The 25,908-nt window shown below is 39.1% G+C and overlaps 1 protein-coding gene across 6 annotated transcripts in view; it reads right to left on the bottom strand.

Annotated features, from left to right (window-relative positions):
- MSR1 (macrophage scavenger receptor 1) overlaps window positions 1-25,908 on the bottom strand; it is a 111,600-nt gene that overhangs the window by 74,725 nt on the left and 10,967 nt on the right. For 2 of the 6 annotated variants that reach the window (XM_082715621.1, XM_082715626.1), the window contains exon 2: window positions 2,232-2,394. The exons of 1 other annotated variant lie outside the window; for it this stretch is intronic. Coding sequence is in view for 1 of the 5 variants with exons in the window: in XM_082715628.1 (XP_082571754.1) it covers window positions 8,519-8,626 (108 nt within the window). In the remaining 4 variants the exon portion in view is untranslated. Of the gene's footprint in view, window positions 1-2,231; window positions 2,395-8,518; window positions 8,706-25,908 lie in introns of those variants that run through there. 3 more of the 6 variants (XM_082715620.1, XM_082715625.1, XM_082715628.1) reach the window with 3 other exon arrangements.

Here is a 25,908-nt window from a genome sequence, read left to right as displayed (position 1 = left end):
TATAGTCTTACTTTTCTGGTAGATTCCTTGAGCTGAACCAAATCTTAGGGCTGGGTGACTATGTCATGCTGTTGAGACACTGCCACTCACTCTAGCTTTTTCCTCATTAGCCTCCATTTTTACTTTGCCAGGTCCATTCATCAACTAGCGATGGCCACCTCCCATCGTAGTTCTCAGAGGAGCATCAGTAGCATTGTGGCTCGGACAACTCTTTTTTGTGAAGGACTATCTTTACTGTGGTTGCCACCCTCTAAGTGTCAATAATGTTTCCTCATCCTTCTGTTACTTATGTTACAATTCCCTGACAAATAAATAAATAAATAAATAAATAAAACCCGAAAACTTTATCCTCACACGTTTCCAAATACCTATTTCTCCTTGAGAACCACTCTTCAAATTCAACATAAATCCCGGATATGGATGGAAGGTTGGGAGCTTTATCTCTATCTCTCTCTCTTTCATACTTGCCTTAAGCAATCTGATTGTTAGCATGCTTTTCATATTTGTTTTCATGAAAAATATATGTTCATGAATTTCAGCAACAATACAGGTTCCTCAAGTTGTCTTTGAAGATCTCTCTCGAATCACTGCCTGTGTGTTTTTGTATACATATTTGACAACTGTTAGAGTCTATATGGATGCTCCTTAGAGAAAACTTACCATTTCATTATTTTAAAGAGGAAAGAAAGTGGCAAATTCAGAATGATAATCTACTGATCTAATCTTGGCCTCAAGAAAGCAGGATGAATGTTATTTTTATCCATATTCTTGTTAGAAGCTTCATATGTTCTTTCAACTAAATTTGTAATTTTTTTCTTTAAATTCAATTAATTAATGTACTGGTTTCAGAGGCAGAGGTCAGTTCAGAGGTCAGAGGTAGAGAGCCATCAGTTGTTACATGCTCGTTCCATCACTTTCCATCACGTGTCTCCCTAATGTCCATTGGCCACTTACCCCATCCCCTCATCTGTCTCCTCTCCAGCAACCCTCAGTTTGTTTCCTATAAGCCACAGAGTTAAAGGAGTTTTCTTGGGAGAAAGAAAGAATTCTACTCTTTTTTTTTTTTTCCTTAAGTTGGTTCTAGACTGCTAGATGCCTTACCATGAAAACAAATAAAAAATAGATGGTATTAGGATATTTCTAATCAATGACTTTAAGATAGAAATACCTATCCCTTCATGCAGATCCTTCCAACAAATTCTTATTATGTGTCATTATATCAAGTACAGAGCAAGTCACCAGGAGGCCAAGATCAAGGTGCATAGACTATTCACAACCCCCAATGATCTTATGCATTAATACGGAAGAATAAAATCTTTATAATCATCTGACAGTGGGACACCTGGGTGGCTCAGTCAGTGAAACATCTGCCTTCAGCCCAGGTCATGATCCCAGGGTCCTGGGATCAAGTCCTACATCAGGTTCCTTGCTCAGTGGGGAGTCTGCCTGTCCCTCTGCCTGCTGCTCCCCCTGCTTGTGCTCTCTCTGACAAATACATAAATAAAATCTTAAAAAAAAAAATCACCTGGCAGTGATCTCACTACTATTATTGTATGTATGTATGTATGTGTGTACACACACAAACACACACATACACACACAGCACAGACACAGTCCAAAAGTGAGTGATTAATTCTTTGAGCGAGTAGGTGGTCAAGGCTGGAACACAGAACAGATAATACCTTTATCAAAGTTTTGAAGAGTGAGCAGGAATTAGGATGAGAAGACTACCCAAGGGATGGAAAACTCTATTAAAGGGCAGGAGGGCATGGACAGCATGGAGACTAGAGTGGATCAGTGTCACAGAAGCAGCAACTTGGGACAGAAGGCCCAGCAGACGAGGTCAGACAAGCATGCAGCTGGGGGCATTCTATTCATCAATCTCTTCTTTTCTTTCTCTGATTGCATGAACTTACCTGGCTTTCACAACCTACCCAAAATACACTGAGGAAATAACCTATATAAATTACGTAAAAAAATTATCCTTTCCTTTGGCAGTAGTGACCTGGTCTATATTACTAGTGATAAAATATACACTGTTCATTAAATATTTTATTTATTTCCCTTTCAACCTGAACTAGAGATGAGGCTCAGTTTTGTTTTTATTTTCGGCCTCTAAGCATGGATCTGTCTTCTATGGCCTTATGCAGATGATAAACATGGTGCAAGTTATTGGATTTCAAACTACAGTTTCTTTGGGTAGATTTATTAAAACTGAAAAAGAGGGGTACCTAGATGGCTCAGTGGGTTAAGCCTCTGCCTTCGGCTCAGGTCATGATCTCAGGGTTCTGGGATCGAGTCCCACATGGGGATCTCTGCTCAGCAGGGAGCCTGCTTCCTCCTCTCTCTCTGTCTGCCTCTCTGCCTACTTGTGATCTCCCCCCCCCTCTCTCTCTGTTAAATAAATAAATAAAATCGTTAAAAAAAAAACTTTGAAAAAAAAAACCCTCTAATAAATGTCTACAAATGGACTAGCCCAACTGACCATATCTGGACTATATCAAACCCAAGAGGTACAGAGAGCTGGAAGGGAGATGAACACTAACATCTGTTGAGTGGAATGATGAGTGAAAAACATTCCAATCTGGCTACTCTGGTACATCAGGGGAAGTCTTGTTTGTTTTCCGGGCAGGGATTATAGAGGCTGATGAAGCATCAACTGTAAGAAACACTGATATATGCTTTTCCATAAATGTTTTTTTTTTTGGTGGCTCAGTCTTTTATTTTTTTTAATTTATTTTTTATTTATTTTCAGCATAACAGTATTCATTATTTTTGCACCACACCCAGTGCTCCATGCAATCCGTGCCCTCTCTAATACCCACCACCTGGTACCCCAACCTCCCACCCCTGCCCCCCGCCCCTTCAAACCCCTCAGATTGTTTTTCAGAGTCCATAGTCTCTCATGGTTCCCCTCCCCTTCCAATTTCCCCAACTCACTTCTCCTAACTCCCCATGTCCTCCATGCTATTTTTTATGCTCCACAAATAAGTGAAACCATATGATAATTGACTCTCTCTTAGACTTATTTCACTCAGCATAATCTCTTCCAGTCCTGTCCATGTTGCTACAAAAGTTGAGTATTCATCCTTTCTTATGGAGGCATAATACTCCATAGTGTATATGGACCACATCTTCCTTATCCATTTGTCCATTGAAGGGCATCTTAGTTCTCTCCACAGTTTGGCGACCGTGGCCATTGCTGCTATAAACATTGGGGTACAGATGGCCCTTCTTTTCATGACATCTGTATCTTTGGGGTAAATACCCAGGAGTGCAATTGCAGGGTCATAGGGAAGTTCTATTTTTAATTTCTTTCTTTTTTTTTTTAAATTAAATTAATTTATTTATTTTCAGAAAAACAGTATTCATTATTTTTTCACCACACCCAGTGCTCCATGCAATCCGTGCCCTCTATAATACCCTCCACCTGGTACCCCAACCTCCCACCCCCCCGCCACTTCAAACCCCTCAGATTGTTTTTCAGAGTCCACAGTCTCTCATGATTCACCTCCCCCTCCAATTTTCCCCAACTCCCTTCTCCTCTCTAACACCCCTTGTCCTCCATGATATTTGTTAAAAATGTTTTTAAAAAGCTGTTTAGGTTAATCACAGATGGTGCTGTCCTAAGACTGCTGTTATTTTCTGTTATTTTCTTTTGTTCTTAGATGCCATCCTCTTTCCGAGAATCTCATCTACTTCTATGGCTCATGGTGTTAACTTTGTACTGACCAAGCCAGTGTCTCCAGCTCAGATCTCAAGTTGCACAATCAGACTTTTTAAATAATATCACTAGTTATAATGGCATCTTTTCCACACTGACCTAACTTTTCTTTTTCTAGAATTCGTGATGTTGGTGTATCATCCATTCATATTAGCTGATTGTTATTATAATTATTTATTAGTACCTTCTATCTGTTGTGTATTTGGGTATACAGGATGCGGTCAGACAAACATAAAGCCATATATGGGTAAGACAGAGGCAATGCATCAGCAGCCAAACCTGAAGTCCGAGCTTTATTCTAGATTATTCTCACCCATAGCTGACTGCAAAACAGCTCCTGACTTCCCAGAAGCCTAACCTATCTCTTTCACTTCCTCTTCTCATTCCTTGTTGGATTTATTCCCTCCATATTTATCACCAAGTAACATGAAATACTCTTTCCTTATTTATCTTGTCTGTTATCTGTTCCCTTTTCCCCCAGTTAGATCCAGGATTCTGGAGTTTTTCTCTCTTTGGTTCAATAAGCAGAAAGATCCTGGCACTTAGCAGGTGTTCATCATATACACAAATGCATAATAAGAAATTACATAGATAGGGGTGTCTGGGTGGCTCAGTGGGTTAAGCCTCTGCCTTCGGCTCAGGTCATGATCTCAGGGTCCTGGGATCGAGCCCCGCATCAGGCTCTCTGCTCAGCGGGGAGCCTGCTTCCCCCTCTCTCTCTGCCTGCCTCTCTGCCTACTTGTGATCTCTCGCTCTCTGTCAAATAAAATCTTAAAAAAAAAAAAGAAATTACATAAATAAATGAAAAACAATTATGACTATTTTTCATATTGGAGTTTATGCCTCAAGAAAAGTACATATTTCTCTCATGTGAGATTTTCAAAAGTCCTTTTGTTATACATCATGAAATAAAATGTTTTTCTCAAAAAAATGTTTTTCTCTGAATTGTGCATAACTAAATTGAAACAAAAAATTTCACCCCAAGTATTCTCACTTGTATTCTCAAAGTATTCTCACAAGTATTCTCAAAGTCATTTATTAGACTTACCAGATTACTTCAGTTCTTTACAATGATTATTATTATTGTAATTTTTAGTCATGTTAGAGAACACACACATGCGAAGTTTTGTCAGCACCCAGTGAACAATTCAAACAATTCAAATGTGTCTGTAAATGTCATTTCCAAAGAGAAAAAGTAACCTCGCATTTAGTTACAATTCCTACGAAGTGTCAATGCACGGGAAAAGGATTGTGAAATCTTTTGAGTTGTATAATCTATTAAAAGCAAGTTCTCATGAGAAGTGAAACACATTTCTGCAATATCAGCCTTTTATGAAGTGGGTGAAAAGTTTACAGAAGCTACAACAGGAAAACCATAATGAAAGTGTTGCAGTGTTAACCTGTTTGGAAACATACCCTTCAGTGTTTCCTGTTTTTATTATAAAAATATTGTAACAATATGAAAGATAAGTTGGGTCAGATGGGGGAAGATATTTGCAAATCATATTATACAATAAGGGATTAATATTTAAAGTATATAAAGAACTCACACAACTCAACACCAAAAAAACCCCCAAAACACACAACAAAACAAAACAACAACAACAAAAACCCCGCCCGCACAAACAAAAACCAGCTGGATTTAAAAAAGCAGGGGGCAGGGGAGCTGAATAAACATTTTCCTAAAGAAGACATTCAGATCAGCAACACACACATGAAAACAATCTCAATATCACTAATTATTAGGAAAATGCAAATTAGAACCACAGTGAGATATCACTTCATACTTTAGGATGACTAGTTATTAAAAAGGTAAGAAAAGAAAGAACAAGTGTTGGCAAGGATGTGGAGTAAAAGGAACGCTTGGTGGGAGTGTAAACTGTTTCAAGCCCTGTGGAAAGCAGTATGGAGGTTCCTCAAAAAATTAATAAAAGAAATTTGATATATGCCAGCATTTCCACTTCTGGGTATTTATCTGAAGAAAATAAAAACACTAATTTGGAAAAATATATGCACCACTTTGCTCACTGTAATGTTATGTACAATAGCAGAGATATGGAAGCAACCTAAGTGTCTATCAATAGGTAAATGGATAAAGATGTACTTCATAAGATCTCTATCTATTATTCAGCCATAAAAAATGAAATATTACCATCGGTGGCAGTACTTGATGGACCAAAAGGATATTATGCTAAGTGAAATACGTCAGACAGAGAAAGACAAATATCGTAAGTTCACAAAACAAATAAACAAGCAGAACAAAAGACAAACAGACTCATCAATACAGAGAACAAGCCAGTGGTTGCCAGAGGCAAAGAAAATTGGGGAGTGGGCAAACTGGGCAAAGGGGATTCAGAGGTATAAACTTCCAGTGTCAAATAAGTAAGTCACTAGAGATGTGACGTTCAGCACAGCAAACACAGTCAATACCGAAATAATTTGTATGGTGACAGATGGTAACTAGACTTATCCGTCTGATGATTTTGTAATGTATATAAATGTGGAATCATCATTTTTTACACCTGGAACCAATGTAATGTTGTATGTCAGCTGTACCTATACTTCAATAAAAAAAAAATTCTGTCGTCCCATCACTTTATACAGGAAAAAAATACCCTCATTTTTCAGATGAAATTTGAATCCTATACATACATATCCACATGACACGGTTGATACCATGGGGGTACCATTCCAGCTGGTCTTAAGTATTTCCCTTAAAAGCTTATCAATATTTGCATACTTCAAATTATTTTTTTTCAACTTTAAACTGATGGGCCAAATAGTAATGCATCAAATGTATCTATCCTGTTTATGTAGTCATGGCCATTTTAAGCCGAATTTACCATTACTCAGTAATAATATTTATTTTAGAATCATTTAGATTTTGATAGGAACTAAATGATATCTCAAAGTGGCTTTTATCTTATTTAGTATTAGTGTGGAAGAGATAGTTCATGCAATTATTATTTCTTATTATATATTTATTTGTCTCCTTAAGTTTTTGTTTATTCACATCAGTTGCTTGCAAAGCCCCAGTGGAACTTCCTTAATATAGATACGAATAAAGTCTTTACATATAATATATATTTAAGGTACAGTCTTTCTTCTAAGACTGTTCCAAGTCAGATTTACCAACAAACCCTTAATTTCACCTTTTAAGATTTGGGGTAGGGGCGCCTGGGTGGCTCAGTGGGTTAAGCCGCTGCCTTCGGCTCAGGTCATGATCTCAGGGTCCTGGGATCGAGTCCCGCATCGGGCTCTCTGCTCAGCAGGGAGCCTGCTTCCCTCTCTCTCTCTCTGCCTGCCTCTCTGTCTACTTGTGATCTCTGTCTGTCAAATAAACAAATAAAATCTTTAAAAAAAAAAAAAAAAAAAAAGATTTGGGGTAAATAAGAACTCTGTTACCTTTCTTATTATTTAAAAACAAAAACTCTGATTTTGTACAAACAGTCAAAAATATATATGAATGGGAATAGAATTAACGTATTTGTAAAACCAACAGCTTTATACCTAAGGAATATATCCATAAAAGGGACTAAGGTGAGAATGGAAATATCCTGATGCCACTGATGCTCATTCTTGGTAGTGAATTCATCCTTGAACTGGAAGTCTAGGTCTGAATCCTCGCTGTGCCATTTCCTAGCTCTGTGACCTTTATCAAATACTTTAATTGATTTGATTGCAACTTCCTTTATATATGTAAAATAAGATTATAATATCGGTTTAAGAATTATTATGAAACCTTAAAATAATTTTCATACATTGACTGGTACACAGGTACCATCAGTAAATAATGATTTTTAAGTACCTTTTTTTTTTTAAATATATGGACTTTTCTTCTTTTTACCCTCACAGACTCTCCATGAGCTATATAGCAATATTTTCTCCATTTTACAAGCTTAGGAAACCAAGACCCAGAATGTTTAAGTAACTAGTTAATGTTCTACAAGTAGGAAGTACGGAGGACAGATTTAAATATAGGTACTGTACTTGCAGAATATTAGCTCCTAAATACTGCATAATACACAATCTCAGTTCTGTGACTTTTCTATCACTATTCTTACATGGCCAATGAGAATGCTAACCCCCATTTTATGCTGTGTAAATCTCATCCATTCTTCAAAATGAACTTAGATTTAAATATCTTCATGAAGACTTTCTCAAATCCTTTCCCCCAAGTAATGTTGGCCTCTCCTACATTCCCACAGTGGTTATCTATAGCACCTTTACAAATACTTAAGGTGTTCAGATTATATTATGCTTATTTGCCTTAGTTCATGAACTTCCTGAAGACAGACTATGTTCTACTTTTTTGATCCTTTCTCTATGTCTAGTTCAGCAAAGTACCTATAGTAAATATCTAACCAGTATTTGTTATATAAGTAAATACAGGTAATAATAGGTATTGTATGATAAGTAAGAAAATGAGACTAATTAAAAGAGCCTCAATCATATCTTGAATAAGGTCAATAACTTTTTTAAAATATGGACGATTATATGTCAAAAATTTCTTGCTAGTTTAACCTATGAAGTACTTAGCATGCTTCATATATATTTATGCACACACATACATTTTTCACTCACAGAAAACCTAGCAGAAATCTCTATTTTTTAAAAATCATTGAAACAACCAGACCAGATTATTGGTGGTAGATAAAAAACGCTACCAAAAGTTATTGATTATATATATAAACATATATAGATCTTACTGTCACACAAAGACAAAACACACAGAGACACAGAGTAGACCCATATAACCAATGGAAGCAATTTTGGAAAAACATGAAAATAAACTTCTTTTACCGTTTGTCCTAAAGACAGCAGCACTGATTTATCCACTTCCCTCTCTTTACAATTGAGTCCTAAAATCTTTATCACATAGTATTTCAGCATCTGGTTCATGAAGAAAGGAAATGACACATTTGTGCCCTGAAAATTTTTCTTAACAATGCATTTTAATAGTACTCTCATCAGTGCCCAAGTTTGCAAAATCTAAATTTGTAAGATAACTCATTCCTCTTCCCATTTAGGATATTACAAAAGAGGAGAAGTAAAATGAAAAAGAAACAAAGGCTTATTGTAACAGGGTCAATGATGTGCAGCAGATTAATTTTTCCCTTTTTATAAAATCTATATGCCTTCTATAACGTTCTCATTTTCTATTATTGTTTAATCTTTTTATCTTCTATTAATTCTAATTACCTTCTCTTTCATATTCTACACGGAGAGAAGACTCGGTGTATATCCCTCATATCTAGCTTCAAACACAAAACACATGAGGAAGGAGATGGATCCCTACTAAAATAATCCAATAATGTTCACTTCCCCAGCTCTATCTATACTGATGTTAACATTACTTAGAGATCTCTTTTGAGCACCTAACAATTCATTGATTTCCCCAGGAGTGTAGTGAAGGAAAGAGGTCCCAGGCATGGGGTTCGAAGGAAAGAAAGTTCTTTCACTTTCTACCAGCTTATCAGAATTTACACTTTGCATCTCATTTGATCACATTCAAATTCCAGTAGGACACACACACAGAACATACAACTTATATTAATGAGCTCATTTTTAGATCTAATTGTTGTGAGGGAGAGTGTTGATTGTTTCCTAGAAACTTCTTGGTGCTTCTAACAGGGAAGGATCATACTTCCTACAAAGAGACCACCAGAACAGTCTTGCTATGATGCCCACAGACACCACAGAACATGATCTCAGAAGAAAATAGGTCTGGTAGAAAGACTGCAGATGCAGGAACAATGCACCCACTGTTTGGGAGACAGAAATTAACAGTATCATACAGCCACTCTTAAAGGGTAGCAGTAATAGTACCAGAGGCATTTAAGCAAGCAGAAGAGCCATTTAGGCAGGCAGCTCTGGACAAGAAGTTAGGATCATAGTCATGGGTACAGACTGAATCAGCATGAGGGCCATTAGGCTACTCCTTAAACACATTAGTTTAAATTTATCACCAAATTCTTAGTGAAAAGGAACTGGAGATGCACATCAGAACTCTATTTCCTTTGTGATCATTTGTAAATACATCATATTATAGAATATGGTCCTTTTGGCATCCTAAAATATTGTCAGTTTAAGAACCCCTTCATATATTGTTATTTATGTGCCCCTGTCAACACTATGTGATTAAAAAAGTCAGACTCTGGGAAAAAGAAGCAAAGACATCAACTTTCCAAAATTCTCTCCTAATGAGATTTATTTCTGTCCAAGTAGACTGTATTTCTAGGATGTCTCTGTAATATTGTATGTAAATATTTTTACTTCCATAATGTGAACCACTTCTTTCTCTATTTGATTACTTCCACAATCCTCAACCACACAGTCTCTGTGTATTTGTATACACACACACACACACATACACACACACACACACATTACAGATGACCCTTGAGCAAAATGGGTTTGAACAATACGAGTCTCGTCACACACAGATTTTTCTCAGTAAATATAGTATAGTACCATAAGTGTATTTTTTTTCCTTATGACTTTAATAATATTTTCTTAGTTCTAGTGTATTTTATTATAAGAATATAGTGTATAATATAAAAAACATGTGTTAATCCACTGTTTACATTATTGTTAAGGCTTCCAGTCAATAGTAAACTATTAGTAGTTAAATGTTAGGGGAGTCAAAACCTAATGTATATCTTAAGGTGTGTTGGGGGGGGGGGTTGGAAAGTCAATACCCCTAACCTTCATGTGTTGTTCAAGAGTCTACTACATATATGTATATGTTACTATTATACTACACAACAATGATATTAGCTGTTACGTCTTACTATATGGAAGATGCCTTACATAACTTACATAACTGGGTGGAAAACGTTCAGGTCAAGCGGATGATTAACTGAAAGAACAACAAGGAATGTCAAGAAGTTGCGGCTTTACATTCGTCATTCCGCTGGACTTCACAGCAACTTTGTTAGAGGTCATTTTCCCAATTAAGAAACTGAGCCTTAGAGGCATTAAGTATACTGGTCAAGATCACAGAAGTATGAGTCATCAGAGCTGGTTCTCAAATCCAATAAAGTCTGATTTCTAAACAAGGTGCAAGACATTTTTTTTTCTCAGTCTGTAATCACGGGATGTATTCTCAGGGGTCTTGGCAAGCGAACCACAAACTTGGGGACTTATCAGACCATCTACATAGTGACTTTACTATCAGTTACTGCCCTGGGATTCCAGTGATTTCCTTTAGGTTCCTTGTGAACATATGTGTCTAGACATATGTAACATTATAGGCTATGTAACATTATGTTACAAAGGCTATGTAACATTATGCCAATGTGCAAATAAAATTTTATAGTAAAAAATTGACTTCAGGGGCACCTGGGTGGCTCAGTGGGTTAAAGCCTCTGCCTTTGGCTCATGTCATGATCTCAGGGTCCTGGGATCAAGCCCTGCATCGGGCTCTCTGCTCAGCAGGGAGCCTCCTTCCCCCTTTCTCTCTGCCTGCCTCTCTGCCTACTTGTGATCGCTCTATCTCTCTGGCAAATAAATAAATAAATACATCAAAAAAAAAAATTGACTTCAGTTTCATGAGGCTTATTGTGGTAGAGATAAGTGCATGCTGAACTAAATATATATATATATATATATATATATATATATATATATACACACACACACACATTTAAACTCATTAAGAGATACTTTTATGTATCTAAAATTGCAACAGGTCATTAGCGATAAGGTAAGCTATACTTATATTTATGCGGTAAATTTGAAAGATAACATTTTTTATACTCTGAACCCAAAGCAGTGATTTAAGTACAGTTTTTCATAATGTTGCAATGGACACATCTCTCCATGTGAATATAGTGCACTTAAAGAACCACCAAAATCTGCTTCATCAAAACTGATATTAAAAAATTCCATTCTAGGGCACCTGGGTGGCTCAGTCGGTTAAGCAGCTGCCTGTGGCTCAGATCATAATCCTAGGGTTCCGGGACTGAACCCTGGCATCGGGCTACTTGCTTAGTGGGGAGCCTGTTTCTCCTCTCTGCCTGCTCATGTTCTCTCTCGCTATTTCGCTTGCTCTCTCAAATAAATAAGTAAAATCTTAAAAAAAGAAAAGAAAAAGAAAAACTGCATTCTAGCAGAACTTTGTTTGATGATTATACATAGGAAAAAAGCAGAGCCATGATGCTATGAGTAACATTTTATATAACTTTACATAAACAAAAGTTTCCTACTGAAGTATTCATTGAAGTTAAGAGTCTGAAGTGTGGTATCAGAACCAAGCACAACCTTCTTTTTATGAAATCTAATAGGAATGCTTTGGCTTGGGACGCCTGTGTGGCTCAGTCAGTTAAGCATCTGCCTTCTGCTCAGAGTATGATCTCAGGGTCCTGGGACTGAGCATCCCCAGGTCAGGCTTCCTACTCAGTGGGGAGTCTGCTTCTCCCTCTGCCCCTCCCCCTTTGTGTGCTCTCTCTGTCTCATTCTCTCAAATAAATACAAATAAAATCCTTAAAAAAAGTTTTTGCTTCAACCGCACAACCTTAAAGTGATATTGTTGATTCAAGTTTCAGTATTTTTGTAGGATTTTTAATTTAATTTACAAATGCATCATATTTCAAAGGTACTTAGAAGTAAATTCTATGGAATTTAGATCTAAATGTCTGTTTCTGTTTTAACATAAAATAAGGAGGATGCATATTGCATGGAGCACTGGGTGTGGTGCAGAAACAATGAATACTGTTATGCTGAAAGGATATTAAAAAAAAAAAAGTTCATGGGGTGCCTGGGTGGCTCAGTGGATTAACGCCTCTGTCTTAGGTTCAGATCCTGATCCCAGAGTCCTGGGATGGCGCCCTACATCTGCTTGGCGGGGAGCCTGCTTCTTCCTGTCCCTCTGCCTGCTTCCCTGCCTACTTGTGATCTTTGTCTGCCAAATAAATAAATTAAAATCTTTTAAAATAAATAAATAAATAAAAGTAAAAGAAAGTGCAGTAAAGACTTCTAGGTCCCCCTCAACATGTGAAGAGCTTGAAAGTATGTCATCATGCCTGTCCCAATGCCAAGAAAAAAGCTGAAAACAAAACAAAACAAACCCTAAAATTTGGAAAACAAAACAAGGAAAAAAAACTGAACATACTGAAAACGAATGTCTTTTTTGGGGAGCCATCAGAGAAACTGAGCTCTTGGGGCCAAGGGCCACCCACATTTTAGACCCACATTTTAAGTACAAAGGCACATAGATGAGATCAGCTTACCTGGAACAGAAGCTGCTGAAGCCACAAAGTAGTGAAAACACTGAACTGGCAATTTTGACAAACTGTTGGAGGACTAGCGGGGACTACCGTCAGAGACTTCTGGGGCCGCAGCCCTAGTGAACCCTCACACATTTCTGGGCTTTACCTCCAAGGACCCCACCAGGTTTTTATAGGGAAGAGCCCAGGGAAATCACCGAGTGCCTCTGGCGCAGGGAGGGGGGAAGTAACCGTTTTTAAACACACCCAGAGCATTGTCCACAATGAAGACTTCCCCAGAGCCTTATCTCACCTGGGCAGGGGGAGGGTAATCACCCAACTCCAGCTTCCAGAGGGGAGGAGCTAAGGAACAGGTGTGAGGGGCACAGTCCTGGGGTAGGCTCAGGGATTAAGTCCCGGATTATGGAGCCCTTCCCTTCCCAAATATCTTACCCCCTGCTCATGGGGCTCCAGGGTAAGAACAGTGAATTAGGGCTCAAAGAACTTCAAGGTTCTTTTTTTTTTTTTTAAGATTTTATTTATTTATTTGACAGAAAGATCACAAGTAGGCAGAGAGGCAGGCAGGGGCGGGGAAGCAGGCTCCCTGCTGAGCAGAGAGCCCGATGCGGGGCTCCATCCCAGGACCCTGAGATCATGACCTGAGCCAAAGGCAGCAGCTTAACCCACTGAGCCACCCAGGCGCACCTTCAAGGTTCTTTTTTAAGGGAAGTGTGTAGGGAAACCAAAGTTAGCAGAGGAGACAAAAACAAGGAGAGCAGAGAGATTTTGAGCCCCGGACCAACTACAGATACAGCAAATACTAAGCACAACTGAATTCCTAGCCAGGTTAGCATAAAAGCTCACACGAACAGGCCTGTTAACCTCAGTTCCTATTACCTGATCTGTTGTCTCTAACTTCCAACACAAAATTAAAACACAGGCTAAAAATGCAAGAAAGTGCATGCCAGGCCCTAAAAGTCATGCAATCCTTGGGCCCTTAGGGAAGTGGAGGGGGTACAGCGTGCACAATATACTAGTGACTAATTTCCTCGTAAGTTCAGCTGTCTCCCCAAAGCAACGTTAACGATTCGCCCTTTCCTCGTGATTCATGTCTTAATGACACGAAAATAACCAGTTAAAAAAAAAAAAAAAGTAAATGTGAGCTCATTCGTAAGTGATATTTTAAAAACCCGAATGCACACTGCCCTGGAATTTAGGGAAGTGTGGCTTCAGAGTTAAAAGTGGCAGACCCATGTGGTTTCAATAAGCTTAAAATTGGTAAAAAGTGTCGATTAACTGATGCCTGAGCAAAATTCATTAAGTGGATTCTTACCCAGAAGTCTCCCAGATTTAGGAGACTGCAGCCTAGGTGCTGAAAAAGAAAACGGATTTGTACCATAGCCAAGGGAACGGGAGCAAGGTGGAGATTTAGGTACAACAATTGCACCTGTTCCATATCCTCTTCTCAGCGTGAAACCTTCCCAATTTGAAATGACAGAAATATTATCAGAGAACGAAGAGCTCTTCACTTGTCTTTTGCCTTTCACATCTCTTGAGAGCACCACAGACTCTAACCAGGAGCCTTTTGGGGAAGGTGGTTTTGAGCAATGCAGTTTCTGGCATCTCCTCTGGGGCACAGAAAAGACTGAAAATGGGAGGTTGGTGATGTGTCAGGAGGCAAAGAGCAATACTGCGTATCTAGTAATTCGGGAACGCAGAGAAGAACACATCATTGGAGGAAGGAGTGGAAGCTGAATGGCTGAAGAGAAAGAAAGAACATCCCGGGTGGAAAAAGAGCATGCAGATGTCTGAGGGAGACAAGAACAGGAAGAACATCAAAGACCCAAAGACCGAAACAAGACCCATGCGGCTAGGATTAAAAAAAGGCAAAACATGGTAAACAAGATGAGGCCGAGAAATAGGATGCCAGTGGGTTGAGTTTTTCTTTAACTTAAAAGCAGTGGAAAGACATCGGTTTTGTAGTGGGTGAGTGAGACACATTGGGATTTGGAAAGTTGCCTTTGCAACGTGGAGAGAAAAAATCGGAGGTGGAAAGTTCAACTGAGTGCAAGTCAAGTGAGAAAGTTACTGCAGGGGAGGTTGGAAGCAGGGTGGGTGTGACTGGTGTTGGGCATGGGGAGGAGGAGATAAGAAATATCTGAAAAGGCCAATGTAATGGGACTTGATAATGGGCTTGATGTGAGGGATGGCGGGCTTGAATTTTTCTCGTTTACTACTGCAGACCCCCTTCTTACCTCACCTCACCCTTCTATTTTCCCCAAGAGGCTGAACTTCCTGTACTAAAACCGATGGCTTCCTTGACCTTGGGCTTCTGATGAGGTTTGGCAGATGGGCAACCGGCTGGAGATTTGTGAAAAAGAGGAGAGTTCTCCCCTCCTCTGAATTGTCTAGAAATGAAATAAATAGGGGCGCCTGGGTGGCTCAGTGGGTTAAGCCGCTGCCTTCGGCTCAGGTCATGATCTCAGGGTCCTGGGATCGAGTCCCGAATCGGGCTCTCTGCTCAGCAGGGAGCCTGCTTCCCTCTCTCTCTCTCTCTCTCTCTCTCTCTCTCTCTGGCTGCCTCTCCGTCTACTTGTGATTTCTCTCTGTCAAATTAATAAATAAAATCTTAAAAAAAAAAAAGAAATGAAATAAATATTGATTGTCTAGGAAAGCTGGGTGGCCTTTTTAGGATTTACAATGACCTATATAAGCAGAAACCTAGCTCTTAATACTGTGGGGATTTTTTTTTTTTTTTGAAGATTTTGTTTATTTGTCAGAAAGAGAGAGAAAGCACACATGCACGGGGAGCAGCAGGCAGAGGCAAAAGGAAAAGCAGGCTTCCTGCTGAGCAAGGAGCCTGATGCAGGATCCTGAAGTCATAGAGCCAAAGACACATGCTTAACCTACTGAGCCACCCAGGGGTCCCTACTGTAGGGTTTTAATGTCTTAGCTAGTTCCTGAACTTTGAGAGTTAGCAAAAGTCTACTACTTTTTTAAATGATGGACTCTTTGAAGGATAACCCAGAAACATGGTCATAGGACTTGGGGTAGGCAGAATAATGACCTCTCCCCAGAAAGTTATCCACATCCCAATTCCCAGGACAATGTTATATTATAGGGTAAAGGGGGAATGAAGGTTGCTGAAAAGCTGACATTCAAATAAGGAGATGATTCCGGATTATCCAAGCGGGTCTAGTGTGATAACCAGGATCCCTAAAAGTAGAGAAGGGAAGGAGAAGAAGAAAATCAGAGCAAGTGATGGGTCCACGGAAGAATGGTCAGGGAGGTAGAGGGTTGAAGGCTTTGATAATGGAGGTAGAAGCTCTCAAGCTAAAGACAGGGGGTGCCCTCTAGCAGCTAAAAAAGGCAAGGACATAGATTTTCCCCTAGAGTCTCCAGAAAATAAGCAGCCTTGCTGATAATGTGGTTTTTAACCGAGTAAGATCCATGTTGAACGTCCAACCTATAGAACTGTAAGAAAATCAAATCAATTTGTGTTCTTTTAATCCACTACGTTTGTGTCTGTTTTTCCAACAGGAGAAAATGAATATAGGACTGTGTTAGTTTGCTAGGGCGGCCATAACAAAGCACCACACTGGAGGGCTTCAACAGTAGGAATTTACTGCTCACAGTTCTGGAGGCTGAAGTCTGAGATCAAGGTGTTGATTACCCCACTGGGATAAGGTGATCAAGGTTTGATTTCTCCTGAGTCTCTCTCCTTTTGGTTCCTTTTCACATGGTCACCGCTCTGTGATCACACTGCCCTGACATCTCTTTGTGTGTTCAAATATTCCTCTTCTTATAAGGATCCTAGTCATATTGGATCAAGGCCTTATTTTACCTTAATCACCTCTTTCAAGACTCTATCTCCAAATAGAGTCTTGAAATAGAGTCTAGCTCTAAATCCCAATAGAGTCTAATAGTCCCATTCTCAGGTTCTAGGAGTGAGGCCTTCAATATTTGAATTTTTGGAGAACACAATTCAGTTAAGAGCAGCTATATCACGAGTTTCCCTTGACACCATCTCCAGAGCTTTCTGAGGCAATATACCAAGGTGACTTAGAGAGACTTATTAAATAGAGGCTCAACTCGTGCCATTTTTTGTGTGCATGTAGACTGTTCTGGCCCAAGTCCATCTCATTGTTGACCCTACGGGACAACAGACCCATCCTGTGGTTATTTCCCCAGACACAAAATGTGTATTGAAAATATATTTAACAATTGGCAGAATTCACATTTATTTCTTGATCTGTGGAGTAAAAACTCTCTTGGTGGAAGGGGTCAAATAGAAGCCACAGAAACTTCTCCCTTCCCACCAGGAATCTAAAAGCCATATTGCACCCCTAGGAGAACTAGTGAGATCAGGACACAATCAAATATTAATGTTGCAAAGTGGTTATTTCAGGGGGAAGGACTTGGAAATGAAATTTTCAGAATGGGCAAGGTCATGAAAACATTCATTTCCCATGTAAATGTCCACTAGAGGGCATCCACCATGGCCGTCCAATCATCTGGTTGCCAAGTTTCTCTGGTGAAAGTCAGGTTTATACTCCAGGCACTGTAGACACAAAGTAATGTCGCAACAGGGATGGAAGTGATTCATAGGCTGAACTATACGGGCTTTCTCTCACACGGCTGATTCAGATACTTCTGCCTCTGAGTTTTTGATTTGTCGACAGCAGATGCAAACACTGAAACATCCTGATGTGGCCCAACCAGTGGCCTGATGGCACCTTGATCACACTGGATCTTTTCCAAGGAGGAATGTACGATCTCATTGGGATAAACTCTTGTTTAAGATGGGGAGTTGCCTCTCCTGCTTTCAGTACTTCTCCCAATTCCACAGTCAGCAGATACGCTGACACCGTCTTTCAACACTGATGTAGGGGCACCTGTATGGCTCAGTCGGTTAAGCATCTATCTTAAGTTCAGGTCAAGATCTCAGGATCCTGGTATCCAGCCCCACACTGTTGGGCTTCCTGCTCCTGCTCCATGGGGAGTCTGCTTCTCCCTCTGCAACCCCCACCTCCCCTTCCCCACTCCTGCTCTTGGTTTCAAATACATAAATAAAAAATCTTAAAACAAAAATAAAAATACCCCTAATGTATACCATGCAATACTCCTTCTGATCAAGGAGCATATTTTATAAATGGTTCTAGGTTTAAAGGCTTCAGGAATGAGCTCTGATTGGTTAGGCTTGGTGAGGGGCTTATTACTAGACCAGTCACTTTTGTCTACAGGTGAGGTTTATAAGACTGTCTTTCACTGATGTGGGAGGTAGGTTCTTGTCTCACAGAGTTGGAGAATGAATCTCCCAGACAAATGAGAGTAAGTAAAGTGAAAGAAGTTTATTAAGCAAGGATACAGAAAAAGCTCTCAGGCTGAGAGGGGGTCCTGATAGGGTTGCCATTGAGGGCTTTTAGCAATGGTGTTTTATAGAAAGGTACCCAGGGAACTTAAATCTTTTTGACATTTCTATTGATAGCATCATTGAGTAAGGGGTAGTGATAATACCTTCAATGCCTTGCTTCTTTTTTAGGGCCTGGTAATTCTTGGTTGGTCACAAGCAGCTGTTATAACAAGACCCCAGCCTCGGAAACCTAGGACAGGGTGGTCTGGTTTGTTCCCTTACGTCTGGTTTCATCGCCCCCATTTTTAAATTTTTGTGAGCCTGATTCTATGGCCCCCTACTTATCTTTCCCCACCTAGCCCCACTTGTCCCTTATTCACCCCAAAAACTGGACGGTTGGATTGGGAGAAGGAATATGTCTCAGAAGAGGAGTGTTAGTAGGGTGGATACTTCTGCATTCATTTTCTGTCCTAAATTTCATATTTATCCATCATTTAACCTTTCATCTGTTTGTCCTATTTTTTAAACAGAATGATAAATAAGGCCATGCATATTCTCAATATATTTTTAAATTAGAGTGTTGATAATAATATCTCACATTTATACATTGTTTAGGACATCAATTTTTACTACACCTTTTTTTTTTTTTTTTTCATTTTTGTCTCACACATAATAGGCCCTTCATACATCTTTTTGTTGTCCTTGGAGGGGAGAGGGGACAGGAGCAAAGGAAAAGGGAGAGAGAGAATCTCAAGCACGTTCCATGTCCAGCTCAGTGCTCAGAGCTCAGTGGCTCAGTGGCTCTGAGCACTGAGCTCAGATCCAGAGGCTGGATCTCACAATCCTGGGATCATGATCTGAGTAGAAATCAAGAGTTGGATGCTTAACCGACTGGGCCACCCAGGCATCCCTCAGTATTTTTTTGAATGGAAGAAAAAAATGAGGAAAGAAGGTTTACTCAGTTCATCTCATTTCCTTCTTTACAATGACTTTATGTTCTGGACAGAATATTATCCCAGTTTAGAACTCAGGAAACAAAGGCCAAGAGAAGGTAATTGTCTTAGCAGAAGGTAAAAGATTCAGTTTGAATCAGAACAACTTATCCTTCTTGGACATATTGTATTACCTGTAAAGCTGATAATGATGATCCTGTGGGCCTCTGTCTCCTGATTAAAATGGCATTAGAGACCTTTTCCATATTTGGTAAATTCCCCACTGTGACTGTCTTTTTGGGGGAGGCTGGGTTCCCGAACCATGCAAACTCCAGGGTCCCTCTCCCTGTTTTTTGATAACTGGGGTGCATGCTGTGAGTCAGACTAGGCCAAGACGAAGTCCTGCTTCGGTTTTGAGTTGTTATGACCAAGTTGTTAGGATAGGTTAAAACAAAACAAAACAAAACATTCCATGGCAATGGCAGGAATGAGGGTGTAGAGGAAGATTTTTTATCAAGAATCCTGTGTTGATGGTGGTACTTCCACCATCCTTAAGTCAAGGAGGGTTTGGACCTGTGTGCTTTGTCTTTGATTCACGCCTTTTTCTCAGGCTGAGTTCTCCAGCTTTCCTGCTGATTGTGGGAGGGACCAGATAATCTTTCAGGAAAGCTGTTTGCTGCTTACATTAAACAAACGTCTTACTATTGTAGTGTTGATGATACTTGATATAACCAAATAGAAGCTGATGTAGAGAAACCAGATAGTCTCGAGAATCCTGATTACTCTTCTCAGGCTAATCACCATTGTCCAGAAGTTTCTCTCCCTCCCCCCACCCCCAACTTTCTCAATTCAATTGTTAAGAGTTAAAATGCTAATAGTTTACACTATTCCAATTGTAGCTTTCTAAATGGCATGCTCTCTCTCCTGAATCATAGGCAGTTTGAATAAATAGATTCTTACATGGAAATTGATCATATTCTATTTCTTCTCATTAGATAACATAGCACGGATATGAGATATGCTTTGTGATCTTTAATAACCATCCATTTAAAAATATTCACTCCATCCCTAACAACTTAGAGGTAAACACCTTAATTTACCAAATCTAGGATAAAAAGAATAGTTAGAATTTTGTTAATTAGTTCAGGTGCCCGAACAGATCTGATGGAGTCCTGCAGCTCTCTACAGGGCACAGATGTCATCCAAAAAGCACCCAACTAAGGCGAACCATGAATATGATAATAAGGATGAAAGGAAATAGCAATTTTTTATCATCAGCCAAAGTGAAGGATACCCCACAAAGGACAAAAAGCACCACTATCTTTTGAATAATAGTTCAAAGAGGATGATTCAGAAAAATGAAGAAATAAAACTAATGTAAATTGCTCAAGATTGCACTTTTCTTTGTAACATAAATGGCAATTGCATGCTTAATCTTGAGCCTTCTATTATTTAGATGTGAATACAAATTACCTTAGGAAAATTCCTTTGTGAGGCAAAAGTTTTTGAAATTTAAATGAGCTCTTTCCCATCTGTCATAATGCTTACAACAAATTTACACAGACTTCACATGGCATTGATCCTCACCAAAGGGAACAATCTTCCCTGGCTGCTTTTACATCATATGGAAGAGATTTTGTCTGTTTATTTATTCTTTTTTTTTTTTTTTTTTTTTTTTTACTATGGTAGACACTGACATTTTAAATATTCCAGCTTGTCTTTAAAACCTATACCAAAAACACCGCATTACTTACATTTAAAAATATCAACTAGCTGAGACAGATTAAAGAGAATTGTTAGGAAATTTGTTACTGACATTATTATATTTACATTTGAAATAAATTCCTTGGATTCAAATCACTTGCTATATTCAAACAACACAGGAGAAAAGGAGGAAGGTGGGACCACTAACGACAAAATTCTATAAATCAGCTAGTAAAAACTGTTCAATGAAGAAACACGGTGTTATGTATTCAAGAGACACATTATGAAATCCTCACTGTTTTCCAGGGACTAAACATTTTTATTTTCTTATGATAATTTACTCATTGTCATGCACAAGAATCTTATTTAAATAGCATGCCAGATTAAGTATGGATTCTAACCTTGGGAGCCTGGAATCCTGCCTCTGGAATTAACTAACTGTGACATCAGGCAAGTTATTTTACTTCTGTTTTTTTACCGGTAAAATGAGGATTAAAAAAACAACAACTTAGTATTGAATAAATTCGTATCTGTAAAGAACATATGACAGCACCTGGCATCTAGAACCTTCTCTCAGTAATGTCCATTGTTCAACTGTTAATAGCAAATTAAAAAGTTCAAATTTGAAAATGAAAAGCCATAATTGAATCCTCTTTATTAGTACTAAATTTTTTTCTAAAAGAGCAATTTCTTAGGAAATAACTAATTAACCATATTCTTTTATCTTTAGTAGCTGATTTTTAATATTGGCCAGCCATTTTACCCAGTAACCTTCACTGAGGAGTTGGTTTTGACTGTAAATGAAATGGGTGTTGCATTTTCTTTTTTCTTTACTTATTTACTTTTTATCCCCTGACAGAATTCTTTTTGTCCTTGATAATTCAGCAATTGAAATTAATGATTTAAATCTTACAGTGATTGAAAGGGTTCTTGTTATGTAAATCATCACAGTTTCTTTGCTTATAAAGTCAAACATTAAAACATCAGGGGAAAAACTAAAGCCAAACTATATGGCAGCAAATTCCAGAAACACCACTTATTAGTTATAGGACTTTACTCAATGTATTTAATCTTACTGTGCCTCAGTTTCCCTCATCTCTAAAACAAGAATAAAAGAGAAAACTATCAGGATTGTTATGAAAATTAAATGAGCTTTATAGCTGTGCTTTTGAAGTAGGGAAACTGAAGGGGCTCCATTTTTTAAAAAATTTATTTTTATTTTTTCAGTGTTCCCAAATTCATTGTTTATGCACCACAGCCAGTGCTCCATGCAATACGTGCCCTCCTTAATACCCACCACCAGGCTCACCTAAACCCCCAGCCCTCTCCCCTCCAAAACCCTCAGTTTGTTTCTCAGAGTCCACAGTCTCTCAAGGTTTGTCTCCCCCTCCAATTTCCCCCAACTCCCTTCTCCTCTCCATCTCCCCATGTCCTCTGTGTTATTCCTTATGCTCCACAAGTAAGCGAAACCGTATGATAATTAACTTTCTCTGCTTGACTTATTTCACTCAGGGGCTCCATTTTTTTTTTTTAAGATTTTATTTATTTATTTGACAGAGATCACAAGTAGGCAGAGAGGCAGGCAGAGAGAGAGAGGAGGAGGAAGCAGGCTCCCCGTTGAGCAAGGACAGGGGCTCCATTTTTAGAATGGCTCCTTCTCTGCCATTCTTCCCATGCTCCATATTTTGACTCTGAATAAGCCAAAGAAGCTATGTTCCCACTAAAGGGGAGAAGCAAAAAAAGTCATTCATTCTCTGAGTTTTGTCCTGATAACACCTAAGAAGAACAGATCCCAAACATTGTCCAGAACACTAGTTTCAAACTCAAGTTAGGCTCATGCTGCCTTTGGTAGGGAACAATCCATCCTTCACCTGACACTCACCTTGGACTGGACCCTACCTGGATCCCTGGAGCGACAGGTACCCTAGATCTTTTCCTAATATAAACCCCTTCCCTTTCCTTTCCAAGTCTCCCAGATGTTCTGTCTGCTATTCTCTACCCATCACTTACACTATTTAATAAACTCTGTTTTCACTTTTTTGGCTCACATTTGATTTTTTTTTTTTATTAAAAGATTTTATTTATTTATTTATTTGACAGAGAGAAATCACAAGTAGATGGAGAGGCAGGCAGAGAGAGACAGAGGGAAGCAGGCTCCCCGCTGAGCAGAGAGCCCGACGCGGGACTCGATCCCAGCACCCTGAGATCATGACCTGAGCCGAAGGCAGCGGCTCAACCCACTGAGCCACCCAGGCGCACCCCTCACATTTGATTTCTATCCTTCATGAAGCTAAGGACTGTCTTAGTGGGTCCCGTGGGACCTTTCCCTGGGTTCTCTCACTCAGTCTGTGCATCACTCCCACAGAGGGAATAATCGTTCAGGGTTAATTTGCATTATTTGTATTATTACAATAATTCTTGTTGTGATGTCATTGTAATTTAATTTTTGGTGTCGACTTTGGGGCCTTTGAAATGTATATTTGCTGTACTTTTGGGTACATATCAACTTCTGTGACATCACCTGCATTTCAAAACTATGTTTTCTGAGGCTCTATCATGAGTTAGATACTTTGAAAGACTTGGGGGTAAAATAAATGTAACAATAAAACACTCCTGTCTTTACATTTAAAATCTGGAAGGGAAACTTGTATGTGGAAGACCTTGTTAGTACTCCCAATAGGAGGTTCTCCTTGCTTTCCTGAGTATTTGGGAGATCACAGTTTCATCTGAGTCATTTTGGGGCTAAGGCAATGAAAAGTGGAAGTTCGGGTAGGAAGGCATACTAGAACCTTGTAATTGCAAAGCTTATTCAATAATGGATTACACGTTGCAAAAAACATGGCACGACATCGTGCCATAAATATGCAAAAAATACATTTATGTTAATGTTAAAAATACTATTTCTTAGAGTAGCAACTTTACCCCTTTTAAATAAAATAGAACACTAATCTTCAGTTTCACAAAATGTCACTAAGAATATTTTCTAAAATTTCAAATAAAATGAATTTTATAGAACTCTCAGAAATATCTTATAATATCTTTAGAATGAAATCAATTTCATTATATTTACAGAATCTGTGAAAAAGAATGTCATCTTGTTCATCAAACACAGGAACTCAAAATCACATTTTCTGTTATTTATTGAAACAAAAAGAAAATTATAGAAATATGTGTATCGGGACTCCTGGGTGGCTCAGTTGGTTGGTTAAGTGGCTGCCTTCAGCTCAGGTCATGATCCCAGCATCCTGGGATCTGAAGGAGCAGGAGGCTGGCTGAGGACAAAGCAAAGGCTGGCGCCTTGCACCCCCCCCTTCACCCGCTCCCCTCCATATGTGTAGCATTCCTCAGGCACCCCTGACTGCCATAAAACGATAAATAGTTAACTTGCAGACATCACAGTCCTGCAAGGTAGGAGTCTCCCTTGGTTTGCAAATGTCCTTGAGATTTACAACAAAGAAGTTACCTTATCAATAGCCCAATTTCCAGGGACACAGAACTCAGTTCCTCAAGCCCTAATGTCACCCTCCCCTCCATGAAAAACGGAAGGAGGCGGAAGTAGAAGGAAAAGTAAATAAAGTTAAATTTCTTCTAAACCTAAATCTCATTAACAAGGATGCTTGATAGCAGGAATGTAACATTTCACCAGGAGACTCCCAATTGTCATTATGTTAGTGCCTCATTAGAGGGAAAGTGGCCTTGGCTTGATAGTAACCAGGCCTTCAATATCCTGATAGTGTTGTTGTTGTTTTTTCTGCATGCGTGGGCTAACCGGCCAGTTCTGCTTCTGTAAGATTGCTTTGTCTGCGGGTCCCCTGACCCAATCCACTGACGCCAAGTATGCCTGTTCAAACTATCAATCAATCAGCTCAGCCCCACCCGAAACTTGTTTGTATCTGTCTATAAAAATCCTGCACGGACCCAGCTCTGGACCTCTCGGCCTTATCGGCAACGAGCGGCGCAGAGGTCCAGGTTCGAACCTGCAATAAACGACCCTTGCTGATTGGCTTTGACTCACGTCTCTGGTGGTCTTTTAAGGTGGGGGTAATATTCAATTGGCATTTCAGATCGAGTCCCACATCAGGCTCCTTGCTCGGCAGGAAGCCTGCTTCTCCCTCTGCCTCTGCTGCCATTCTGTCTGCCTGTGCTCGCTCTCTCTCCCTCTCTCTCTGACAAATAAATAAATAAAATCTTAAAAAAAAATGTGTATCTATTTTCAGTCATAGAATTTAGTAATATAATTTCATTTAAAAAAACGCGTTTATGTTTCTCAAGATATTTGACTCAAATGTTTATTATAACCTTCACGATCTTATCCTTATATATGGGTCAAAGATTTATGGCCAACTGCTTGTTTTTATAAATAAAGTTTTATTGGAATACAGTCATGACAATTTATTTACGTATTATTTATGGCTGCTTTTACTACAACTTCATTAGACAGTGTATGTTCCAAAAACCTAAAAGTATTTACTATGTGACCCTTAATGAGAAAAATTTGCTAAACCCTGCTTATAGAGTTATTTTTATTAATTTATCAACTTGTAAGTATTTTTAATTTAACTTAGAGTTCAATGCACTAAAACAGAAACCTACACCTTTCAGTGTATTAGGGAATTTTAAGCAGAAAAGTGTTTTTTTTTTTTTAAGATTTATTTATCCATTTGACAGAGAGCAAAAGCGAGAGGCAGAGAGAGCAGCAGGCAGAAGGGAGAAGGACAAGCAGACTCCCTGCTAAGAAGGGAATTCAATGGGGCTCAATCCCAGGACCCTGGGACCATGACCCTAGCCAAAGGCAGATGCTTAACTGACTGAGTCACCCAGGTGCCCTGGAAAAGTACTTTTCAAAAATAAACTCTACTCCCAGTGTGGGGCTTGAGCTCATGACCCCGAGATTACAAGTCACATGCTTACCTACTGAGCTGTCTAAGCACCCCTAAGAAGAAAAGTATTTCATTCAAACAATAAGGTATCCACAAAATTGTTGAA

The sequence above is a fragment of the Mustela nivalis genome, assembly GCF_964662115.1.
Source record: "Mustela nivalis genome assembly, chromosome: 20".
In the NCBI taxonomy this organism is placed as follows: Eukaryota; Metazoa; Chordata; class Mammalia; order Carnivora; family Mustelidae; genus Mustela; species Mustela nivalis.
The sequence above is the reverse complement of the archived record's forward strand: the minus strand, read 5'-3'. Positions and strand labels throughout refer to the sequence as shown.